Source organism: Equus przewalskii, chromosome 9 (assembly GCF_037783145.1).
Source record: "Equus przewalskii isolate Varuska chromosome 9, EquPr2, whole genome shotgun sequence".
NCBI classification, from domain to species: Eukaryota; Metazoa; Chordata; class Mammalia; order Perissodactyla; family Equidae; genus Equus; species Equus przewalskii.
In genome coordinates, this window is record NC_091839.1 from 78,289,756 (window position 1) to 78,313,324 (window position 23,569).

General features: G+C 39.9%; 1 protein-coding gene and 1 pseudogene across 1 annotated transcript; both read left to right on the plus strand.

Moving 5' to 3' along the window:
- The first annotated feature begins 6,505 nt into the window (after nucleotides 1-6,505).
- On the plus strand, nucleotides 6,506-9,510 carry LOC103541600 (trace amine-associated receptor 6-like; annotated as a pseudogene).
- Nucleotides 9,511-17,194: 7,684 nt separating this feature from the next.
- LOC103541599 (trace amine-associated receptor 7a-like) lies at nucleotides 17,195-18,259 on the plus strand. The gene is given in 1 exon segment (XM_008508436.2): nucleotides 17,195-18,259. A coding segment is annotated over 1 exon segment (1,065 nt).
- Nucleotides 18,260-23,569: the final 5,310 nt, after the last annotated feature.

The following is a 23,569-nucleotide window of genomic DNA, read 5'->3' on the forward strand; positions in this document are numbered from 1 at the left end:
TCAGGGTAAACCTTTACTTCAAATTTTCTCAATTCCAATAATGAAGATTAAGATGATCCAAGATTGCTAATTCTCCTAGCCAGGTGCCAGAAGTAAATGTCATGTTCTCTGGAGGAAGATGATATCATCTCAGTTCCCAAATTATTGCATCAATTTTTCATATGGAATGACTCAAACTCAACAAAAAATCACCAAGAAAAAAGGAGACAAGACAATATCATGAAACCAGCAGAAATCATAAAGTGTTTTTAAAAAAACAGGAGATTTGTATGACGCTTTAAAATGACTAAGCTGAATATCTTTACCCGTTTTTAATATAACTATGCTGACAACATTCAAGGAGATAATAATCAAGTTTGGAAACTTCAGTAGAGGAGTATAAACAATTTTAAAAAGTAGAAGTTCTAGAGCTGTAAAATCTTAGTTTCTGCTTCTCAGGCCACAAAGAACCCAGGAAGCCAGATTGGCTATATGGAAGTCTACTGATAGGCTGTACAAAAACATCACCTATGTGTTGGTTGCCCCTGGCTACTGTCTACCACAGATCACAACTCATGCCATAGAAAGTTTATTCCTTAAAACTTCAGATTATCTTCATCTGGTCACTTCAGTAGCCTTTGAGAAATTGAATTCTCACCCCACTGGAGAAGTGGAACTTCTCTCCTTCCACTCCAAGTCTGGAAGTGGTGGCAGATGCCGGAGTCTCTGGGCGGTGGCCCATGACAGTGGAACCACATGGCTCCAGGAGATTGGTGGTCTTAATGGTGGATTAGTCAGAATAAGCAGTAAAGGTGAGACTGAGAGAACCTGAGGACACAGAAAAGATGGTCCAGTGCAAAACCCCATAGGACAAGGAGGAAATCAAAATGAAAATTAGAGAATATCATAAACTGAATGATGCGAAAAATGTGACAAAACAACAAAATAAAATATTATAAATTAACAAAAATTGTGGTACATAGGAGGGAAATCTGATTTGAGCCATGATGAAACAGCTTGAATTAAATCGTTCCTCCCACCGAGAACGATTATAAAGCTCAGTTGAACACACAGAGCAACTATTTGAAGCACTGGAGAGCAATCAAGACAGCCTGGAATTGATGGGACAAAATCAGAGAGAGAAGGAAATGCATTAAAGTGAACTGGGCCTCCCCAGAGATGTTTCGATTCACAGCATCAATTCCTGCTGTGACACATAAGCAGAAAGTGGTGGCCTAAAGCCATCAACCGTCTCATATTGCTATTAGAAAAAAATTGCTGTTCAGGTATCAAGTTAGCCTGTGTGTGGAGGTCAAGATCCAGGAGAAACGAGGCGAGCAGCAAAGTGAGCCCAGCATGCAGGGCTGCGTTTGCTCTCGGGCTTTTTCCGAATCTTAAACTGCTGTGGCGAGATGCTGAGACGCTGAGAAGAAAGCAGTTGCTAAGCAGCGAAGTGGAGCTTTGACGGTCTCACCCAGCTGGGGAGGCAAAAACTGGAGATCCAGCTGTGCCAAGGAGGAAGGACTGAGGTGTACGTCACAGGATTTCAGCTGAAATTCTTTGGAGGGAGGCAACTTCAGAAACAGCCCAGTCTCCGCAAAGTCTGAAATCTAAACTGGACCCATCACATTCGGGATCTGCTTATACCTCACCAGGCAGAAGAAAACTAAGCCCTTTTTGGAAGAAAACAACATCATCCAGAATCTTTATAATTTTATGTTCCTAAAGATTAGTACTCAATAAAAAATTACCAGGTATTTCAGGAGACAGAATCAAATGACTGAATAATTTATTTTTCTCAAATAACTGGGAAGAATGACCCACAGGTAATCCAGATATTGGAACTAATGGATATGATTTTTTAAAAAAACCTCTTTCTAATACTTTAATGAAGATAAAGACTAAATGGAAAATTCGATCAGAAACAGAAATCTTTAAAGAATAAAATGGAAATTTCAGAAATGAAATGCACAATATTGAAATTAAGCACTCAATTACAGTATAACAGCAGATTAAAAGCTGTTAAAGGTTGTAAAAGAGGGGATTAATGTACAAAAAGTAGACAAGTAGAAAATTTCCAGAGTAAAGCTCTAAGAAAAAATAATTTGGAAAATACAGAAAACAGTGTGAGTCATACATGACATAGTGAAAAATCTAAAATAAATACAATATGAATCACAAAAGTATAGGGTGGAATAAGTAAATCAGAAACAGTGTTTGAGGATATATTTGGCTAACAATTTTCCAAAATTCATAAAAGAGATCACCAGTATTAAGAAACTCTACAACCGAAAAAAGAGAATGAACCCCTTTCAATTGGACAAAGAAACCCACACATGGTACATACACTGAAGACAAAGACAAAGAAAAAATTTAAAAGCATCCACAGAAAGAAAACTCATTACTTTCAAAGGAGCACAAATAAGACGTGTCTCTGACTTTTCAATAGACCTGAGGGGTGCCAGAGACCTTGGAATAATATCATTAAAGCATTTGTATAAAATAACTGACAACCTTGAACTCTGGAGACAGCAAAAACAGCTTTCAAAATTGAACGCAAAGTAAAAGTATTTTTTAGACAAACAAAATCTGAGAACTTTCATTACCTCATCATCACTTCAGATCCACACAGAAGGAAAACTGAAGGGAGTTCTCCAGCCAGAAGAAAACTGATCCCAGAGGAAACACTGGATTGTAGGAAGTGATGGCAAGGACCACAACGTGCAGACATGGGAAAGAGAAGATGAATGCGGATGTAAAAATAAATGTCTTTTGCACTTCAATTATACGCAGGATTAACATAAATGGCAACAGAATCAAAAAGAGTGGGAGAGATAAATGGAGTTCAGGTATTTAATTGCAATTCCTGGCAATCCTTTGCATTGCCTATAATTGGTATAACTACTACTTTATTGAAGAATTTAATTAATCAGAGATTCATTTTAAAACTCTAGGATACCTGCCAACAGAGTAATAAAAGTGAGTCCAATTCATAATTTTATAGGGACAGATTGAATAATGAAAAAAATCTGTTTACTCTAAAAAATGTGAATAGAAAAAACAGTCGTATAGTCAACTTAAACCCAAATGCATTGTCATATTAAATATATACAGAATAATTATTGAAATTGACAACAAAGCTATTATTGGATTTAAAAATTCAGCTCTATATGCCTTGCTTTAGTTTACTCTTGGTTTAGGAAAGAATTAAAACTAACATAACTGGTCAAGAATTAAAGGATAGTTTATCAACACAAATTTGCTTTCAGGAAAAGCCTCAATTAAAATCAAGGAAATTGTGATATGTTGGGAATTTTCATTTTTTATGACATGGAATACAGTATTTGAATATGATACCAAATTTGGGGGGGGCCTCACTGCTAATCGGCCCGCGTCTCAGCTATGTGATTTTTCCATTTCCCAGGCTTCTGGGGGCAATGTCTTGGTGTTTTCACCTTTCAGGCTCACCTCCCTGTTACTTTCCATGCTCATTTTCTTCTTACTATTCCTATTAATGTCACATGCTCTCGGTCTTCCCCTAGACTCTCGTTGTCTCGACTTTCACGTCAACCTCTTCTTTTCCTGGAGCTCTTTTTCTTGCATCTCCTCAGCTCCCTCTGCTTCACGTTCCATCAAGGACTTTGGTCCCTCGGGTTCAGCAGTGGTGTTCCAGCAATCAGGGAATCAGATGTTAATTTCAGATCTGGCACAAGCATAAGGTTTGATATTTAGGGACATTCTGCTACTGTGGTATTGACCATGACAAACGACACATTTACCACAATAATTATCTTTTCAACATGGTTACTTTCATGTGGCATGTCCCTTCACTTCTTCAACATGACATGGGAATAATTAGCTGCCTGTCACGACATACTACAAACGTTATCAAACTCTGTGCATTGCTGATCATAATGCAAACTTATGATGTCAAAAACTTATGGGGAAAGATGATATATTCAAGAAATTGTGTTTGGATGGTTAGCTATCTATTGGGATAAAAGAAGTTCTGATTCTCTCTTGTCCACTATATACACATGTACACCTATATACATAGTTTCATGCAAACAGATCTGAATGTAAAATATAAGTATTATAAGAATTCAGAAGAAAATATTGGAGAATATTTTCAGACTTTCTCATAGAACAGATTGGTAGATTAATTATAAATTTAAAATTTTCACAGCATTCGAAAAAATCAAAATGTAAAAAAAGATAAACTTGAAAAATCTCTTTAGAACATCTATTCTATTCTAATTGCTTTCATTGAAAGTGGAGAAGAAAAGGATGATTTTTCCCAGCACTTTACTCTCAAAATCCCAAGGGCCTATTGAAGGGGAAAGAGAGCTGATATTCCACAGATTTGGGGAAGTTACAGGCACTAGGAAAACTTCCCTTCATCACAGAACAAGAGTGGAAAAGATAATTGAAGAACAAAAATAAGTGAGAAAGTAGTGAGGGTCTCTGAGGATACAGTGCCTCCCTGGATATGGTCTGGGTTGAGAGAAGGGCTCGTAACACATGGCAGTGTGGCTGGATGAATAAAGGCCCCACAAACAGATCCACATCAGAATCCCTAGACCCTATAAATATTAATCTTATTTGGAAAAACAGGTCTCTGCATACGTGATTAAGTTAAGCATCTTGAGATAGAAAAATTGTCCTGGATTATCCAGGTGGGCCCTAAACGCCATCACAAGTGTCCTTATAAGGAAGAGGCACAGGGAGACCGCACACGTGGAGGAGAAGTTGACATGATCTCAGAGGTGAGACTGGAGAGGTGAGACCACATGCCAAGGAATGCCGGCAGCCCACAGAAGCTGCAGAGGCTGGGACGGCTCTCCCCTGGACCCTCCAGAGGGCAAGTGGCCCTGCTCACATCTTGATTTTGAGTTCCTTACTTCTTGCCTCCAGACTGTAAGGGAGTAAACTTTGGTTGTTTCAAGACACCCATGGGTGGCGATTTGTTACAGCTGCCAGAGCAAACTAGTACAGTCAGGTGATCAGGAGAAGATCCAAGTGCAGGGAACTCCTTCTCCACTGCCTGGGGAGACATCCAGAAGTACCAAACCACAGGGCAGAAATGACCACAAGGTTGTCTCAGCGTGTGGCCTGAGACAGCCTCACAGCGCCTCCCTGATCTACCACGGGCAGGGACAGTGGAAGAAGCTTCCTGAGCCACCGGGGGTAGCATGGAGTCAGGACAAGTGCTACAAATCCCCACCAAAAGTCCCACAGCCCACTGTGCCACACCATCGCTGAATGGTCCCATTCTTCTGAGAGGGGCCCTAGAATCGTCTGACAGGTAGCCCGAGCTGAAGGAGCCTTACTGGCAGCAACAGGGGATGACTGCTCTGTGACACGACTGACCTGTGACCAGAGACCAGACAGGACATTGCACTGGACATCAGTGAGGGGGGTGGTCCCCCAGACCAGAGCTCCACTCCACGGTGTGAGTGTTGATGCCTGTTAACCCGGTGGGGAAGGCAGAGAAGACCCAGTAGCCTGAGATGAAGTGTCTATCACCTGGAGGTGAGGGGGCTTGGCTCTAAAATTAGGTTCCTTTACAGGCGTGGAGCGTACAGGCTCAGAACATAGGATCTGGAGCTAAATGCAAATCCCCAAGTTCGTCATTTACTACAGGTGTAACCTTGGGAAAGTTAACTAACTTCTTGGTGTTTTAGTCTCTCGTCTCTATAATAGGGATCATAATAATCGTGCTGACTTCCTTGCACGTGAGTTTTTTGCATGTGACAATTTAATGATTTAACACATGTAAACCACCTAGGTCTACCAGGTGTTCAAAAGCTGTTTGCTACTGTTATCATGGTGGCTACCTTAAAACAAGGCACCAGGTTTCGCACACCTCAATCTGTGCTCCGTGATTCACAGAAGATCCTTGTGGGTCTTTCTGGAATTTCTATCATGTTTTAGGAGGCACACATCTGTACCATAGACTGATAAAGCCATCAGATAAGATCTATGACCAAAGTTCTAAGACAATTGATGTTCTGATGTAAGGCAGGTGCTCTGAGGCTATGTTGGGGTCAGAAATATCAGGTGACTGTGATGAGACAGAGTGTAAAGAGAACTTGAGAACGTTCCGATTTCCTGGGCAGACACAGGGGAGCTTAGAGGGGAGGACGGGATGGAAGGAGGGAGATATAAAGTAGAAAGAAAACTGATATAGCGCTCTGACATGACTGAGATCTCTGAGTCTCAGCTGAAGACGCCAAAAAGGAAGGTGCTTGAAAAGTAGAATTAACAGCCCCTAACTAGTCTCTTAATTTCTATAAAAGTGAAAACTCTTCCTAAAGATGAAGGAAGGCTGATGATGGTACATTGGCTCTGAAATCTGAAAAAGCCAAAGCAGCGTGCCACTTAATGAGCAGCACGTGGATGGTCTGGAGCACGTGCAGAAGAGATCACCAGATTCACAGCCCTTCTGAGCCCCAGAGGGGGATACTGTTAGCATGTTATTCAGAGCTTAGGGTCATGTGATCTTCCTACTTCCATTATGAGAAAGATGGCCATTTCATTCCAGATGGAGCCTATGGAGACAATCCCAATCTACTCATGTGGAAACGAGGTGGATTACATAGCACACCTGGACATTAGACGCAACCCTGGGAGAAAGAGTGGGGACCCCAAATTACTGAGCTTAAGTTTATTGCACCCCACGCTCATGAGAGAATTAAAGATCAGTTACAGGAAAACAAGAAAAGTGTATTCTGACTCACATGAATTTGAGGTAATTGAGATTTTTACCTGCTGAGGAGTGTGTTTTCTCTACTCCATGCACTAATCATAAGATAAAATCTAAAATGATTATTGGGATGTAAAGTGCTGTGCACAGTTTTTGAGACTTTTCCCTGTTATTTACCTTACTATCTTCCATTCATCCTTCTAAACCTGGCACTACGTTTATATCTTTAGTGAATTCTTTTCATTCATCCAATTTTATAATTGTCCCTGTGCCATTTCTTTTTTTTTCTTTTCCTTTTTTTTTTTGAGGAGGACTGGCCCTGAGCTAACATCCATGCCCATCTTCCTCTATTTTATATGTGGGACGCTTGCCACAGCATAGTGTGCCAAGCAGTGCCATGTCCGCACCTGGGATCCAAACCGGCAAACCCCAGGCTGCCGAAGCGGAACGTGTGCACTTAACCGTTGTGCCACTGGGCTGGCCCCTAGACATTTCTTGCTTTCTACTTTTTCCATGTCTTAATTCTGGCTCGAAGCACATTGCATTGTTATTATTGTCTATATCTCTGTCTCATATCACACGGAGACCCCCAAGGGGCAGGAGATGTTTCCTGTTTATTTTTGTATCATCAAGACCCTGATATGAATAGATGCTCAATAAATAAACAAATATAAATGTTGATACATGAAATTGGACTGCAAGTGGATTTATACACGTCTTCAGAGGACTTCCACTCCCTGAATCTTCTGATTACTGAAGCATCTTTGCCTTGATCCTCATCTTAAAGAAAACACTCTCAGATTTCACCATTGAGTATATCATATGCGACAGGGCCTTTAGTTGAGACATCGATGTGTACAAAAGATCTCTTGTACTTTTACTTTGCTAAACTAATGAGTAAATGTTGAATTGTATCAAATGCTTGTTTGCATTCCACAGATGATTATAAATTCAGATCTGTTAAAATGGTGAATTATATTTGATTTTCTCGTGTTAAAGCAAACTTTCATTCTTTGCATAGACTGCAATCATGATGTGTCATCTCTTTATGTATTGCTGGGTCTGGTTTGTAAAAGATTTGTTAAGGAGTTTTGCATCTTGGTTCATGGGTTGGAGTGTCCTTTCACTTTTCTTTTTCACATGGCTCTTGTTGGGGTTTAGATGGGGACCATTCTACATCACAATAGAAATTGTAAGGGAAGATTATTAAACATAAGCTTCTTCTCACTGTTCACAGCCTGCACTACAGGAACTCCTGTGCAGATGACTGGCTGTGGGATTTGGCTGTGCTTCCTGGGGCTTTTGTCCTTTACTCCCCAGACAGTCTTGCCCAAGGAGGAGGCGAGTAGTAAAGGTAACTAATAAATATCAAATCACCCACATCTCAGTAACTTTGACAAAGAGGACAATCCCTTGTATCAGGTTCAGGGAATAAAAGATGTTTGATACATTTTAAGGCAAGAAATCTTTGTGTCAAAAGAGATTTACTTGATGTTAAATTCTTATTGGATTTAGAAAATTGTTTCCAATTATATTCTAAAGAATAAGAATAAAATGACAATAATAGTTAAGATCTATTGAGCACTTAAATTGAATATATAATTATTTCATATGTTCAGAGCTCAAAATTAAAATGGACCTGTGAAGGGCATGGAGGAAACATCTGGTAACTCTAACACAGATATTCAGTTTAAAAGACCTTTTCTCTCCTTTCAGGAATATAAAACTGCTGTATTTTGTGTGATTGACAAAGGGCAGAACTTCTCCAACTGTTTACCTGTTCACAGTGGCGTCATGAGCAGCCGCTATTCACTCCCGCAGCGGAGCAGCTCCTCTACGAGAACGTGACTGGATCCTGTGTGAAAACTCCCTACTGGTCCAGACCCCGGGTCCTTCTGTACGGGGGGTTTTCGGCTTGGGCGCTGTGCTGGCCATGTTGGGAAACCTTCTGGTGATGATTTCCATCCTTCACTTCCAGCAGCTGCACTCTCCAACCAACTTTCTCCTCGCCTCTCTGGCCTGCGCTGACTTCCTGGTGGGGGTCACTGTGATGCCCTTCAGCATGGTCAGGTCCGTGGAGAGCTGCTGGTACTTTGGAGCCAGATTCTGTGCCCTCCACAGTTGCTGTGATGCGGCATTTTGTTACTCTTCTCTCTTCCACTTGTGCTGCATCTCCATCGACAGGTACATTGCTGTCACTGACCCTCTGGTCTATCCCGCCAAGTTCACGGCGTCTGTGTCAGGGATGTGCGTCAGCATCTCCTGGATCCTGCCCCTTGTCTACAGCGGTGCCGTGTTCAACACAGGTGCCCCTGAGAGGGGATGGAGGAACTAAAAGGGCGCTCAGCTGCGTAGGTGGTAGTCAGCTTGTTATAAATCAATTTTGGATTTTGATTGGTTTTCTATTACTTTTCACACCTACTCTGTTATGACGATTCTGTACAGTAGTATTTTTCTTGTAGCTAGAAAAGAGGCTAAAAAGATTGAAAATCTTAGTAGCAAATAAGAGGGATTCTCAGGGACATACAAGACCAGGGTGGCAAAGAGAGAAAGAAGAGCAGCTAAAACCCTGCGCGTATGCTGGCAGCATTTTGATCTCATGGTTCCCGTATGTGATTGATTCATTCACTGATTCCTGTCTGGGTTTTATAACCTTCATATGTTTATGAGACGTTTGCTGGCTCAGTTATTATAACTCTGCTCTAAATCTTTTGATTTATGCTTTATTTTCCCGTTGGTTTAGGAGAGCAATAAAACATTAATTAACTGGCCGAGTACTAAAATACAGTTCATCAACCATAAATTTACTTTCGAAAGAGCCCTAATTATCAAATTGAGGGATTTGGTGATATTCTGGGAATTTCCCAGCAGCTGTGACATGAAATACACGGCATGAAAATGTCCATCAAATGGGGGAGGAGAAATGTTACCTCAGTTTCGGCAGCATGACCTCATGCTTTCCTTTCTTGGTGAAGTGAGCATCTTTACCCATTTGACAGAAATGTATTTACCAAATAATGGTTGACATGAGGTTCATATTTTCTAGATTCCTCAAACCTGGGCTGTCCCCTGCTCTGTCTGTCATTTTCCTCTTCTGGGCTTCGTTTCCAGGTCCCTTTCTGTCCCTGTCAGAGGCTCCTGTTCCCTGTTCCCTGGGAAGGTCTGTGTCCCCGTCTCTCTCTGGACTCGGTTAATTCTGCCCTCATGTCAGCAGCTGGTGTCCTGGGGTCCCGTCTTTCTGGGTCCTGAGAGCTCTCTGAGCCTCATCCAGCAGCTTTTCAGACGCGGGGCATGATTCCCATTATATAATTGGGGAGATCTTGTAAATGTGGGGATAACTGTGAGCAGATGGTGCAATTTCCACAGTAGTCATTGTCCTTTCCTGTGGCTGTTCCCTCATTTCATGAGGTGTGTTGTTTTACCTTGATGCAGGAAATTTTCTGTCACTTTTTTTCTGTAAACACTGTCCAGAGTTTGTATGTTGTTGATGACAAAAATAATAATGTATAGTAAATTGTGGGAAAAGGATGGATTATTCTGGATTTGGTGCTATGGTGTACAGTGTTGTGGAAAAATACGTTCAGTGTCTTGCCCCCTATCATTCATAAAATCAAAACTAATTTTTCCAGATGTTAAAAACTAGATGAAAATATTTCTTTTATAATTTTTCATTAGAAGAATCATGACGGAAAACCCATATAGATTCATGCATTCAGTTTAAATTTTTTAAAATCGAAAGAAAACAAAGCCTAGTTAAGGAAAAAAAGTCAAACTTGGGAAACTACTGGCAGCATAGATGATAGAGAGAGGGTTAAAAGATTCAAAAATATGAAGGCCTTTTACAAAACAATAAGACACAGATAAACACCCCACTAGACAAATGGACAGGCAGTTTCACAGAGAAAAAGTAGAAATGGCAAATAAATACATTAAAATGCAAATTCACAAATAATCAAAAGTGCTAATAAAATTGTGATAGAGTTTCATATATCAAATTGGCAAATATTAGAAGGACCAGTAATACCTGAGGTTAATTGGAGTTTGGGAAAACGAGCACATTCTTGAAAGCTGAGCACTCTCTCATACGTCTCCAGTGATTACAGTTGTTTCTCCTTTCTGAAGGGAATCAAGATTTTTATAAAAATTTAAATCATACATGTCATTTGACTTTGTAGTTCCATTTCTAGCAAGTAATCCTGAGAAAAGAGTCAGACAAGAAGGCAAACGTGACAGAGATATTCTTAATATAACTCAATTACTAGCTGGAAAGTGGCTAGGTCAATATGGGATAAATTAAATAAGCTATGCTTCATCTATGTAATGGAATGTTATGAAGCCATTAAAAAGCACTACCAGTTTCTGCATAGATTGACATGGATAGACAACCACTATATATTTTTTGACCAGGAACAACAAAATCAGAAAACTCTAACCCATATTATAAAACAGTATATGTCATATGGCCCCCATGTATTTACACTTCTATATGCTTCTACAAAGTGTAATCTTATGTACAATGGACAGTGTGTGTGTGTGGGCAGGGTTTACTTTGCCATTTATCTGCATCATTTGAAACTTTATGATGAAATTAACATCAAAATTAATATTAACATTTCACGTCTCTCTCTTCTACTTGAGTATTGAGTTAGTTTGTCAGTTTGTTTGCTTGTTTTAATTTAATGAGACTATCTTTTGTGTATGTGTCCCCAGTATAAATCTTTTATTACCTCGAATGAAATTAATTGTAGCTGCCTTAGTATATTTGGGGAAGTACATTGAAGTATCTTAGGAATTGCGTCTCAGTCTTATGAAAGTAGTTGACTATGTTATGCAGCATGTCTTTAAGATCCTCCAACTCCTCCTTCACTAAGTGTTAATTCTGTGCTGCTTTGTGGGTTCTTGTCAAAACGTTAAATCTGATCCCACTTTACCTCCCTTCCTTGAGATCCATTGATCACGCCCTCAAGACCCATTCCCATGTATGTTCCTTAGGTTTCTGCTACTATAGACGGGCAAAATCATGGATTCTTCTCTTTGGTGTTGTATGGCCTCATGGGTCACATTTTGTAAGCCATCCTTTGGGACCTGCTGGGACCTGAGTCTGGTTATAAGTCTAGATGCCAGGAAAGGTGTTAGGGGAGCTCCTGAGGAGGGTGAGGGGTGAGCTGTAAGGCAATGACCTGAGGAGAGGCCATTGTAGCTTAGACAAGGGGAGAGTGAGCTCCTCAGGCAGCGGTGGAAGGGCTGTCTCCACTGGCAGAGAAGACTTGACAGAGTTTAGCAGTTGGAGGCAACCTGTTTCATCAGGACCTGCCTCTCTGTCACCATCCTAATTTTTAGAATCCATTTCCTTTGCAATCAATGCCAGAATTTTAACAAAAGATCCCCTGGGAGTTTGAGAATTCAGTTTGCGCTGTAAGTCCACCAGCTGCAGAACTAGGCTTGGGGTTTGGTTCCCAGAAACTCAGTCCTGTGGCTCAAGAGATAAGGGCTCTTTCAAGGCATTCGTTGAAGCTTTCAGTCCCTTACATGGACCTTGAGCTGGAATTAAAGCCTCTAGGGTCATCAGTTTCTTTCCCCAGGTTCTCCAGAGCAGTTAGAAGAAACTAACCAGCCCACTACACTCCCCATTTTTACTAAAACGTTGTATGGCAGCAAGTACTTGGTCACCCAGAGGTTTTCTCCTGTAGGCACTTGATTCCAGACACCTACAGAGAACAGTGTGACTAAATGTTTTTCCACTGTAGCCCATGGCTGCCAGGTCCCTCTCTACACGGAAAACAGGGTCATTAATGCCTTCAAATATAATTATATCTGATACCCAATTCAGGAATCCCAGAATCTATTCAGAGAACTTATCTTAAGATTCAGTTCCTTGCGACACAGTTATTTGCCATTGTTAGATGTCCCTCCTTCTTTCTTAAAGTATGGTTTCCTGTGACTTCTATATTGTCTGATATTTATATCGCCACAACAGCTCTCTTATGCTGATTATTTCCAAGTATATCTTTTCCCATTCTTTTTTATTTCAATCTGTCTGTGTCTTTGTACTTGATTAACAAATAACAAGCAATAGGATGTACTGGAGTATATGAGGAAGCCATTTGGGGTAAAACTAATGCAGCCTGACTTTGTTTTTCCAAAAGGGCCTGACATGCCCTGTTGATCATGCTTTGTATATCTGCTTTAAATATTTACCATGTCCCAAAGATAAGAACATTACCCATAAAGATAAGAATATAACTTCCCCCACATTGGCATTTCTTTAAGGATAAAAATCTTTCCCTAAACTAAGCATTATTTGCTGACCTGCTGTGCTCACCTCATGACCATCCACCTCCAACTAGCCACCTGCTGTGTTCACTGAATAGCTGTGCTGGCAAAGCAATCTTGAGACTATTGTGAAAGGGACACTGCTATCATATGTGATGCATGCTTTTTGATGGTATATAACCACCCTGTACACCCCTACTTCTTTGGAGTGCTCCCTTCCTTTGTGAAAGGACTCCCTCGGGCTATACGGTCCTCAGGGTTGGCTCATAAGAATGCACCCCAATTTTGATTTATACATTGGTTATGGATTATATGCATCAACATGCTTAAAATTTGTCTCTTATGGGAAGCATATAGTTGAAATTTGCTTTTTTTATGCAATCTGACAATTTCTGTCTATTAAATGGAAGTTCAATCAATTTATATCTGATGTGATATTTTTATGTATTTGAGTTTAATTCTTTTATCTTGATATTTTCTTCTCATTTATTCCTTTTTATTGGTTTCTCTGTTGCTCCTTTCTTATCTTACTTTTTGCTAAAATGACATTTTTAGTTTCCATTTCTTTCTTCTCCTAGCTTCTTAACCATGGAGAGTTATAATATATATATAGTTTAGAAGACTTAACATTATTAAGATGTCCAAGCCTTCAAAGTTACCAGGAAAATATAGCAATCTTACATACGTAAGCAGTTATTTGCAGAGTATCTAAATTCATAAACCATAAAGGACAAAAGTGAAAGGAGAAATGAACAAGTATATTCTTCTGAGGAGATATTTGAGTTCCTCTCCCCATAGTTGTTTTATGGATTCAGGACTTTTTCCCCCAGAAATTGACAAGGTGATTCTAAAAGTTATATGAAAAGTAAGACATAGAATGGCCAAACAATTCTGGAAAGGAAAACAAAGTGCAATGCTTACACAACCTGGCTTTACTACTGACTATGCAAAGTTTCACTCGACAGTAAGATATTGGCTTAAGTATAGATACATATATCAACAGAATAGAATAGATAGTCCAAAAGTAGACTCACACACATGTGGGTGATTGGTTTTTGACAAAGAACACACATCATTCACCAAAGAAAGAATAGACATTTCAAGAAATGCTGCTGGTGTTACCACACAAAGGGCACGATCTGCTCGCCACAAGACAAAAGCCAGTCGTCAAGAGGCAAGACGGTGGCAGAGAAAGGGCATTTTATTACAGCTTGCTAGCAAGAGGGAAGATGGCCGACTAATGTCCAAAAGAACCATCTTAAGGGGGCACAGAATCTTGAAGCAGTTATTTGGCCAGTGGGTTACAGGGGAGGGGTTAGGAATGTTGACACTCTGGTGTTACAGACTGGGAGTCAGCACACCAGATCTTTCAGTTTTCATTGATGATGGCTATCGCCATAGACTCTCTGTTTGGGGGGGTCATCACATTCCTAAGGAACTTGAAAGAACAAAGTTATTGTCTTATCACAGCTGGGAGGTATATGTACTAGCAGGGGTCATAAACTCTAGAGAACAGATGGATCTCCTGGAGGGTGCAAATCCAGTTGGGTTAGTTAGTCAGAAGTCATTCAAAGTTAGGACACGGTCTCTTTCCTCAATATGGCTTCCCTTATGTCAACCTTGTGTTGAGCCGGTTTCAATTCAATTGTTGAATAGCCATATACCACTACTAATAAACCTCAGACCCTTCCTCACAACATACTTAAAATTAATATGACATGAATCATAAAAATAAACATTAGAAGTAAAATTATAAAAATTCTAGAAGGAACAGGGAAGAAAATAGTTGTGACATCGTGTAGGCAAAATTTCTTAGACAAGAAACAAAGGCACTAACTGTAAAAACATGATAAGTTGAACTTCATCAAAATTATAACCTCCTATCTTCAAAAAACACTCTCAAGAAAATGAAAAGTTGAACTTCATGATATGTAATTAAAAAGGACTTGTAGCCAGTCAACTCAGTAACAAGAAAACAATTAAAAATGGGCAAAAATGTTAATAGACCCATTCAACAAACTGGATACAGTATTAGCCAGTAATAACATGAACAGATTCTCAACATCACCATTCATTAAATGAAAAACATGAGATACCACTACACACCAACTAGCATGGTTAAACTAAAAGAAATGACAGCAGCCAGTGTGGAAGAGGACTTGAAGCCATTGGAACCCTCACAGATCACTGGTGGGAGTACAAAATGGTGTATTTACTTTAGAACACAGTTTGTAGTTGGCTTGTATGGTTAAACATACACTTCCCATGTGGTCCAGCAATTCTTCTTGTTTGGCTTGTTAGTGCCCTTGAGTGGATTCCAACTCCTGCCATCTCTGTGGACAGGAAAACGGAGCCCTGATGAGTTTTTGTTCCATCCTCTCACTGTCCAGCGCTCTATCAGTACTCCAGTGTTTTTCCATTTCCAAAATGGGTGGCCGAGTCTGGAAGTTCTGCTGAAAGCACAGTGACCATGGCAGCTATATGTTGCTGTGATGCTGAAAGCTGCACACAGCTGCCAGTGTAACCACGGACAGATGGATGGTGTGGATCCCTGATGGGAACATGAACCTGGGCCATGGTGTTGAGAGCACTGGATCTTAACCACTAGCACCAGGGCTCCAGCAACTCTACTCTTAGGTATTTACCTAAAAGAAGTGAAAACACATATCTATGCAAAGAACTGTATATGAATGCTCATAGCAACACTACTACTAACAGCCTCAAAATGAACACAGTCCAAACGTCTATCAACAGGCATATGAATAAAGTAATTGTGGTGTATTCATACAATGGACTGCTATTTAGCAATAACAGGAATGAATTGCTAATATATTCAAATACGGGTGAAACTCACAGACATTGATCTGAGTGAAAGAAGCTGGACACTGGAGAGCACATACCGTGTGATTCTTTTCACATGTCGTTTCTAGACCAGGGAAGCCCATCTGCAGCCACAGAAGGGAGATCAGTGGTTGCCTCGGGTAGGAGAAGGGAGATGTGGGGAGAGATGGCTAGTACTTCTGTGTAAAGGGCACCAGGAAGACTGTTGGGTGTTGGAAATATCTACATCTTGTCTGCGGTGGTGGTGACGGGGGTGGATACACTGATCACAAGTGATCAGCCTGTCACTTTAAAAGTGTGAACTTTTCAAATATAAATTACACCTCAATATCAAAAAGCTGATTTTTAAATATGACCAGAAGTCATTCATCAGAAAAATCTTTTTCAAAGTCTGAGCTGAGTTCAGTTCGAGAGCTTTAAGAGGAAGGGAAATTTGCCAATGATTAAACAGTCTATAACACAGAAATCTCCACATTCCAAAGATCCTTCCTTTGTATTGCTTCTTTAACATCTTCCCCACAGTTCCCACTCAGAAACAAACCAAAAAACAAAAAACCTTAGCAGGAACTACCTTTTATTTGTACTTAACATTTCCTTTGTTTTCCATGAGGAAAACATCTTGCACTCACTTCACCCACGTTTCCAAATCAGAATTATTAAAACTAAATCTGAAACGTTCAAGATTTACTTTACTTTACTTTACTGAAAGAGTTTTAGTGAGATCAAACAGGAATCGTAAATAAATAGTTCTTACAAAAAAATGAAAATGCAATCTCTGATAATTAGTAAGAATAAACAATGTGGCTTTAGAATTCTGGACAAAGGTCTTACAGACAGGCTTGATTTCCATTTCTATTGCATAAAAAGGTCAAATGTTGTCAAAAAATTAGAAGGGTATAAACTTATTTTTAGCATAAACATAATCATTATTTCAAAGTTTCTTTCTTTCACAACTTGCACTATGGGGATTCAGTCTTAAGCGCTTTGCGTATGTGGAATTATTTAGCTAATTTCCTGAGGGTACAGAGTGTTTTCTTCACTCTGATAAATTAGGAAAAGAGCGCTAATAAATTGTGGCACTCAAGCATTCATCGCATAACAGCTCCTTAAAGACAAGCGCTTCTCAGATGTGAAGAACTAGGTAATGTGAAGGAAGATATGTTTTTTAACTTAAATAAATAGCATTTTATGTAATGATGCAATTTAACTGCTTATTCATCCGGAAGTGAATTATTTCGTGAGATGAGGATATGAATCACTTTCTAAACAAGAAAATAAGGATTTGCACTTACAAAAGAAATAGGGACAGAACGTATTGGCAACTAGTGACAAATTGTATATATCTTTTTCTTTTAAGGACTTTGAAAGCCTGAATGACAGCGTTGGCCCTAGAGGATGACAGCTTCTCCAGGTATCAGAACAGAGACTCCCGAGCAGGGAGTGGCCTCTCCTGCGGCTGCGCAGCTCTGCTACGAGAACCTGAATGGATCCTGCATCAGGACCCCCTACTCCCCAGGCCCCCGCCTGGCTCTGTACGCAGTCTTCGGCTTCGGAGCTGTGCTGGCTGTATTCGGAAACCTCCTGGTGATGATTTCCATCCTTCACTTCCAGCAGCTGCACTCTCCAGCCAACTTTCTCCTCGCCTCTCTGGCCTGCGCTGACTTCCTGGTGGGGGTCACTGTGATGCCCTTCAGTATGGTCAGGTCCGTGGAGAGCTGCTGGTACTTTGGGCGGACTTACTGTACGTTGCACTCTTGTTTCGAAGGGTCATTCTGTTATGCCTCCATCTACCACTTGTGTTTTATTTCTCTCGATAGATACATTGCGGTCACGGACCCTCTGGTCTATCCAACCAGGTTCACTGCCTCTGTCTCTGGCATGTGCATTGCCTTCTCCTGGCTCCTGTCTGTTATTTTTTCTTCTTCCCTTCTTGGCACAGGTGCAAATGAAGCTGGGCTGGAGGAGCTAGTCAGTGCTCTCACCTGTGTGGGAGGCTGTCAGATTGCAGTGAATCAAAACTGGGTACTGGTCAATTTTCTATTATTTTTGATTCCCACTCTGGTGATGATAATGCTTTACTCCAAGATTTTCCTCATCGCTAAACAATAGGCTAGAAAGATTGAAAGTCTGAGCAACAAGACTTCGGGATCATCAGACAGCTACAGAGACAGAGTGGCCAAGAGGGAGAGAAAAGCAGCAAAGACCCTGGGATTCGCCGTGACAGCGTTTCTGATCTCATGGCTGCCCTACTTCATTGACTCGGTCATCGATGCCTTCCTAGGTTTCATCACGCCCACGTATATGTATGAGATACTGGTTTGGGTTGCTTACTATAACTCAGCAATGAACCCCTTGATTTATGCTTTCTTTTATCCTTGGTTTCGAAAAGCTATCAAACTCATTGTCACTGGCAAAGTCTTGAGAGAGAATTCCTCAACAATAAATGTGTTTTCTGAGTAGGTTCTGCTTTTATATTGGGAAAATTGAAAATAAATTCACGTTGGATGCATAATGGGGAGAAAAAAATGTGCAAATTCTTTTATGTAAAACAATTGAATTATGCTTCAACTCCTAGCCAAATGTTTAAACCAGGTTCAAAGTTCTTTGCTAAATGTAATATCAGAATCTGACTGTAATGGATACAGCACCACCTTGGAGCCAGAAAGAACTGGACTGCAATACCAACTCTGGTATTTCACACTGTGATCTTGGGCTGCTTAATTCTCTGATCCTCAGTGGATTTCTTGGTTAATAACACCTCCCTTGCAGTGTTCTTGAGAAGTTTAAAAGAATACATATAAAGGATCTAGTTGATTTTTCTCTAAACCCTGCCTTTTATTACTTTATACTAGTTTAATCCCTGGCCATATGTTCTCTCCATTCCTTTATAATATTTTTCTGTTAAAATGTAAATGCAGCTAAGAGATACTTAGAGAGGTGGTGGCTCCTGGCTCAGCAAGGGCAAAGGAGGGAGTCTGCACCGTCTGAGCTTCAGATTTCCAAGTGCAAAAACGTGATGTCAGAGTCAGGGAAAATCAGTCAAGAGATAGATTTGTTAACTACATTATCAATTCAATTATTTACAAGGGGAAAGAGAATTGGTGTCATAAATAAGACTACTCATTCATTCAGTCTGTGCGCTTCTTCCTGGCGAGTAAGGCTGCTCATAAAGTGACATTAGAGTTCAGTTAGCATGTTTAAAGCAAGGGCTTTAAGATGTCATTCATTGTTGTACTTTATCTTAAGTTAACTTATAATTGACTCACTTAAATTGTGCATTGTTCCAAAAATTATTTACAAGAGCTTTCAATGATACACTTGAAAGCCTAAATGAAAAATGTTTTCATGTGAAAGGGGTGATTGGGCATGTGTGTATGGTGACGGAGGGTAGTTAGTCTTTGGCTGGTGAACATGATGTAGTCTACACAGAAATCGAAATATAATGATGCACGCTCGAAATTTATATAATGTTACAAACCAGTGTTACCTCAGTGGAAACAAATGTGTTGAGAACCAGCCCTAATTGCCTAGTGGTTGAAGTTCAGCTCCCTCAACACTTTGGAGGCCTGGGTTTGTTTCCTGGTCACAGAATCGCACCACCTGTCTGTCACTTGCCATGCTGTGGTGGTGGCTCACATAGAAGAACTAGAAGGATTTGCAACTAGATATACAACCATGTACTGGGGATTTGGGGAGAAAACAAAGAAGAGAGGAAGACTGCCAACAGACCTTAGCTCAGAGCAAATCTTCCCCTGCAAAAAAGGGAAAGTGTTCAAACAAATAAACTAAAATGAAGGGCTTAAAATGATGACAAGACAAAGGCTGGACAGTGCATTTCCTTATGACCCACAAACTAGGTTCCAAAGCAAAAAAGGGAAACTGAATTAGTTATACAATTCACATTGAAGAAACCCAGCCCATCATTTCAGAGAACTGTTCTTGGTGCTAAGACTGGTGGATGCTGTTTGTCCCAAGAACAATGTAAATAAATTACTTGATTCTATTCTAGCTTCAGTTTTGTCACAATCAGATATTAAGATTTTAAAATCAGATTATCATATTTTGGTGCAAAAGTTAATAGGTATCAAAAAAATGTTCCTATTTTTCTCTAATTTCTAGCTTGGTGTAAATCAGCATTCTGTATTAGACATCATTTCTGACTATTGTCATACAAATGCTTCGAACTGGTAAACCTGTCCTGAGAGAGTGTATTATTTCTGGTCACGCTGTTTTTGTGAGGAACTCTCATGTCTTTATTTGATGATTAAAGATGATGCAGATGATTAAGATGGACTAGACTGCTTAGCATCAGTTTCCCACACTTCTTCTGTTCTAACACTAAATATCATCAATTCATTTTGATTCTAGTGGTTTCAGTATAGTGACTTTTTTCTAATCGTGTTCCACAAGCTATAGAATAAACATATTGTCTCATTTTAAAGATAAAGAAGCTAAGACCAAAGTGTTTAAGTAATCTTGTGAATATCACAAAGCTTCTGGATTCACGTAAGTACTTCTAACATCTAGTTCAATACATTGACACTTGTCTTTCCTTTTTTTTTTAGCAGCCTTTCAAATACTTTAGACAAATCATCTACTTTTGCCACTTCCTTTCCTAGATCAACGTACCATTCTATCTATTTTTATAAATGCTTGAAAACTTTCATTATGAAGACACAGTCTCCTGCCCTCATTATTCTCTTCTGTGAATACGCTGTTTGTGTGGGGACCAGTCTGCAGCCTTTGCTTCAGTGAACATTTATTGAGTTCTTCTGGTATGCAATACATGAGATTTGGAACAGGATAAAACAATAAAAACAACATAAACCTAATAAAGTTTTATCTAAGTTACAGAAAACTCAAGTTGTTAAAGCCGTTTGAAACACAAGATGTTTGTGCAAATTATTTTAAAGGAAAAGTTCAATCATCATAAAGAAAAGTATAAACAAAGTTCTTTAGGGAGATGGGGACATTAGAGGGAGTAATTGAATGCTCTGATATAACATTTTAATCTGTAGCTTTCCCCTCCTTCATATTTCTTCATTATTAAAATACTATTTGGTTGTACTAGATTTTTTCACCCTAAGCCTGAAAGGAGGGTCATTCGGATAACTGCGCCTTAACTACTAAGCGGGATTGGTTTGCATGGCAGACAAAATCATGATTTTGTTTTCAGCTGTTAATTCACTTGGTTCCTTTGCGCCTTTTCTCCACACAAATCACTTCCTCTCTCTTAAGCACTGTTGAGATTAGAAGTTTCACTGAACTTTTTTCCATGGATATTGTTAGTCCATCGTTATGAATAACAATATGATTATGTTTGCAAATTTTATGCACCTGCAGTGTATAAACATGCATGTATAAGCTCGTGTATTTAACATGACTTCATAAGGTTTCCTTTTAGTTTTCCATATACAACGATTAAAACAGTAGAGTCTGTAGATGAATTTCTGTGTATCCTCCTTTCTTAGGAACTCCTATGATCACTGAGTCTATGACATTACTTTCTGTTTTCTAATGATCTGTTGTGAATATTTGTTTCTCCAATAAAACTGTGCTACTCGAAAGAATGTCCCTTCTTGGTCATCTTTACACCTCCAGCTGGACCTTACACAGGACGAGGAAATAATGGATAATCAATAAGTGTTTACTGAATAAATAGAGTGTATTCCTTTAAATATAGAAATATGTGAATGTTTATATAAAATGTGCATGGTCATGTTAAGAAAATAATAGGCAGGATTTCTCTCAAGCTGTATTTGTAAGGACAGCTCTCACATATTTATGATATTTATCAACTAGCTTTGAAGGATTTTATAGAACTTCAATTATATTTAGAGGTTCAACTACATATAATTAGAATTCTGGTTCAAAAAAATCCCTCAAAACTTCAAAGCATTTCTCCACTGCCTTCTAGGACAAGTGTACTGGTAAGAAGCATGATGCCAGCACGATGTTCTTTCCTTTCTCTTGAGCTATCTACCTCCCTCTGGCCATTCTTCTAGGAACTTTGAAGATTTTCTTTTCATCCTTATCTGAATTTGTTTCCTGTATGTCTTTCATTTGTCCTCTTTGCACTTGGTAGACACTTTGAATTTGAAGCCTCAGATCTTTAACCCAGAAGAAACTTTCTCTACAATTACTTTTGATATTTTCTTCCTTTCACGCTTTCTGATTGCTCTCTCTGGGACTGAGAATTTCTCCCAGGCTCTATTGAAAAGAACAGTGCTTAGCTCTCTAGTATCCTTCTATTGTGGGTATTTTGGGGTGTGCTTTTCTCTACTCTAGTTTTTCAATCAATTGGATCCCATCTGATCTTTATCATTCAGATGGACTTTTTGGGGCATTTCAATGAGATTTCAGGAATAAGGTATGTTAAACTATGTGCTCTGTGATCTTGAAAGGGCTGGTCTTCATTCAGTTGGAATGTAACATTTCAACCATTCCAATTGCGAAAATGTTGAAATGTTTAGATACTGGTAGGTAAATACTATTGCCCTGAGTCCCCATGCGACCCCTTGCTACCTCCCCCCGCATCCTCCTCCCAAACTCCAGGGCTCCTCCTGATCCAGCAACTGAAGGATCAACGCGAGGCCAAGGAGGGCATCTCTGGGGCCTGCTCTGCCTCTCAGAATAGCATCCTTTCTGACTGGTCATTGGCCACATCTTGCCATACGGTTTTTAGTGTTTTGAAATATCAACCCTGAATATTGACCCAGAAACCAAGTGGTCACATTTTGAAGAGCACCTCATCAACCACAAAGTTATTTATGATCATGAAAGCTTAAATAGGGGAAATTTAAGAACGTATTCAAAATTATGAATTGATTGTTTAATTATTATTTACTTTCTAAGAAATGAACGAGAGCTCTTAAAATATATGATAGGATGTTGGAAGTATTCTTTATTCAGGAAAAGCATGAAGAAATGGGACTCCATCCATTTTCTTCATCCTCCGCTCTAGTCTGATTGGGAAGCATGGCTCATCAAATATGTCTCTAGATATGGGACAGTCTGCTTTTGGTGCTGTACAAACACAATGGTTTCACTAATTTCTCTACTCGTACAGGCACACCTGCTCTGTGGACTCTCCCTTCCCAATCTTTAGGAACGCTGTTGGCAGGTCTCATTGCCTTCTGCCCAACTTCCAAGATTTAAAATCCCAAATGAAAGTCCATTCTAATTCAGATTAAAACTTTAAAATCACAACCAGTTTAGCACTCTCCTCTTTCCTGCCCGAGTCAGTGCAATCCAGGCCTAGGTCTTTGGAACCTGGAGCAGGAGGGATGTAAGTCTATTTTTTAACTCTTCCTTACACCCTCCTTTCCTCCTTGTGGACCCACCCAGCATCCAGGGTGGAGCAGGAATGGAATAAGGAGAAGAGTAATAATGGAGGAAAAGTCTTTCTTCTGCCTGGTAGTGTCCTAGTCCTGATGGACAATGCCTGGAATGTGGCAGGCGTCCAAAGGTAGGCTCTGTGATGAGGTACATGTGTGACTCCTTTTGGGGGAAGTCTGTCCACTGTCCAGATCCCTGATGTGGGTGAGCCACTCCAGTAGGCCTCTTCCAACTCCTCCTCAGAGTCTGTCCATGACGGGAAATATCATAGGCTTTTACTTCTAAGTTCCCTTTGCCCAGGGGACTACTCCACTGAGGAAGATACTGGCAAGAGGATTCAAGCTTGATTCCCATTTAGATCTGCTTATTCAGTTGACTTGCTGACCTGCCCTGTGTCATGTTGAGCAGAGGAAAGTGGAATAGGAGAGAAAT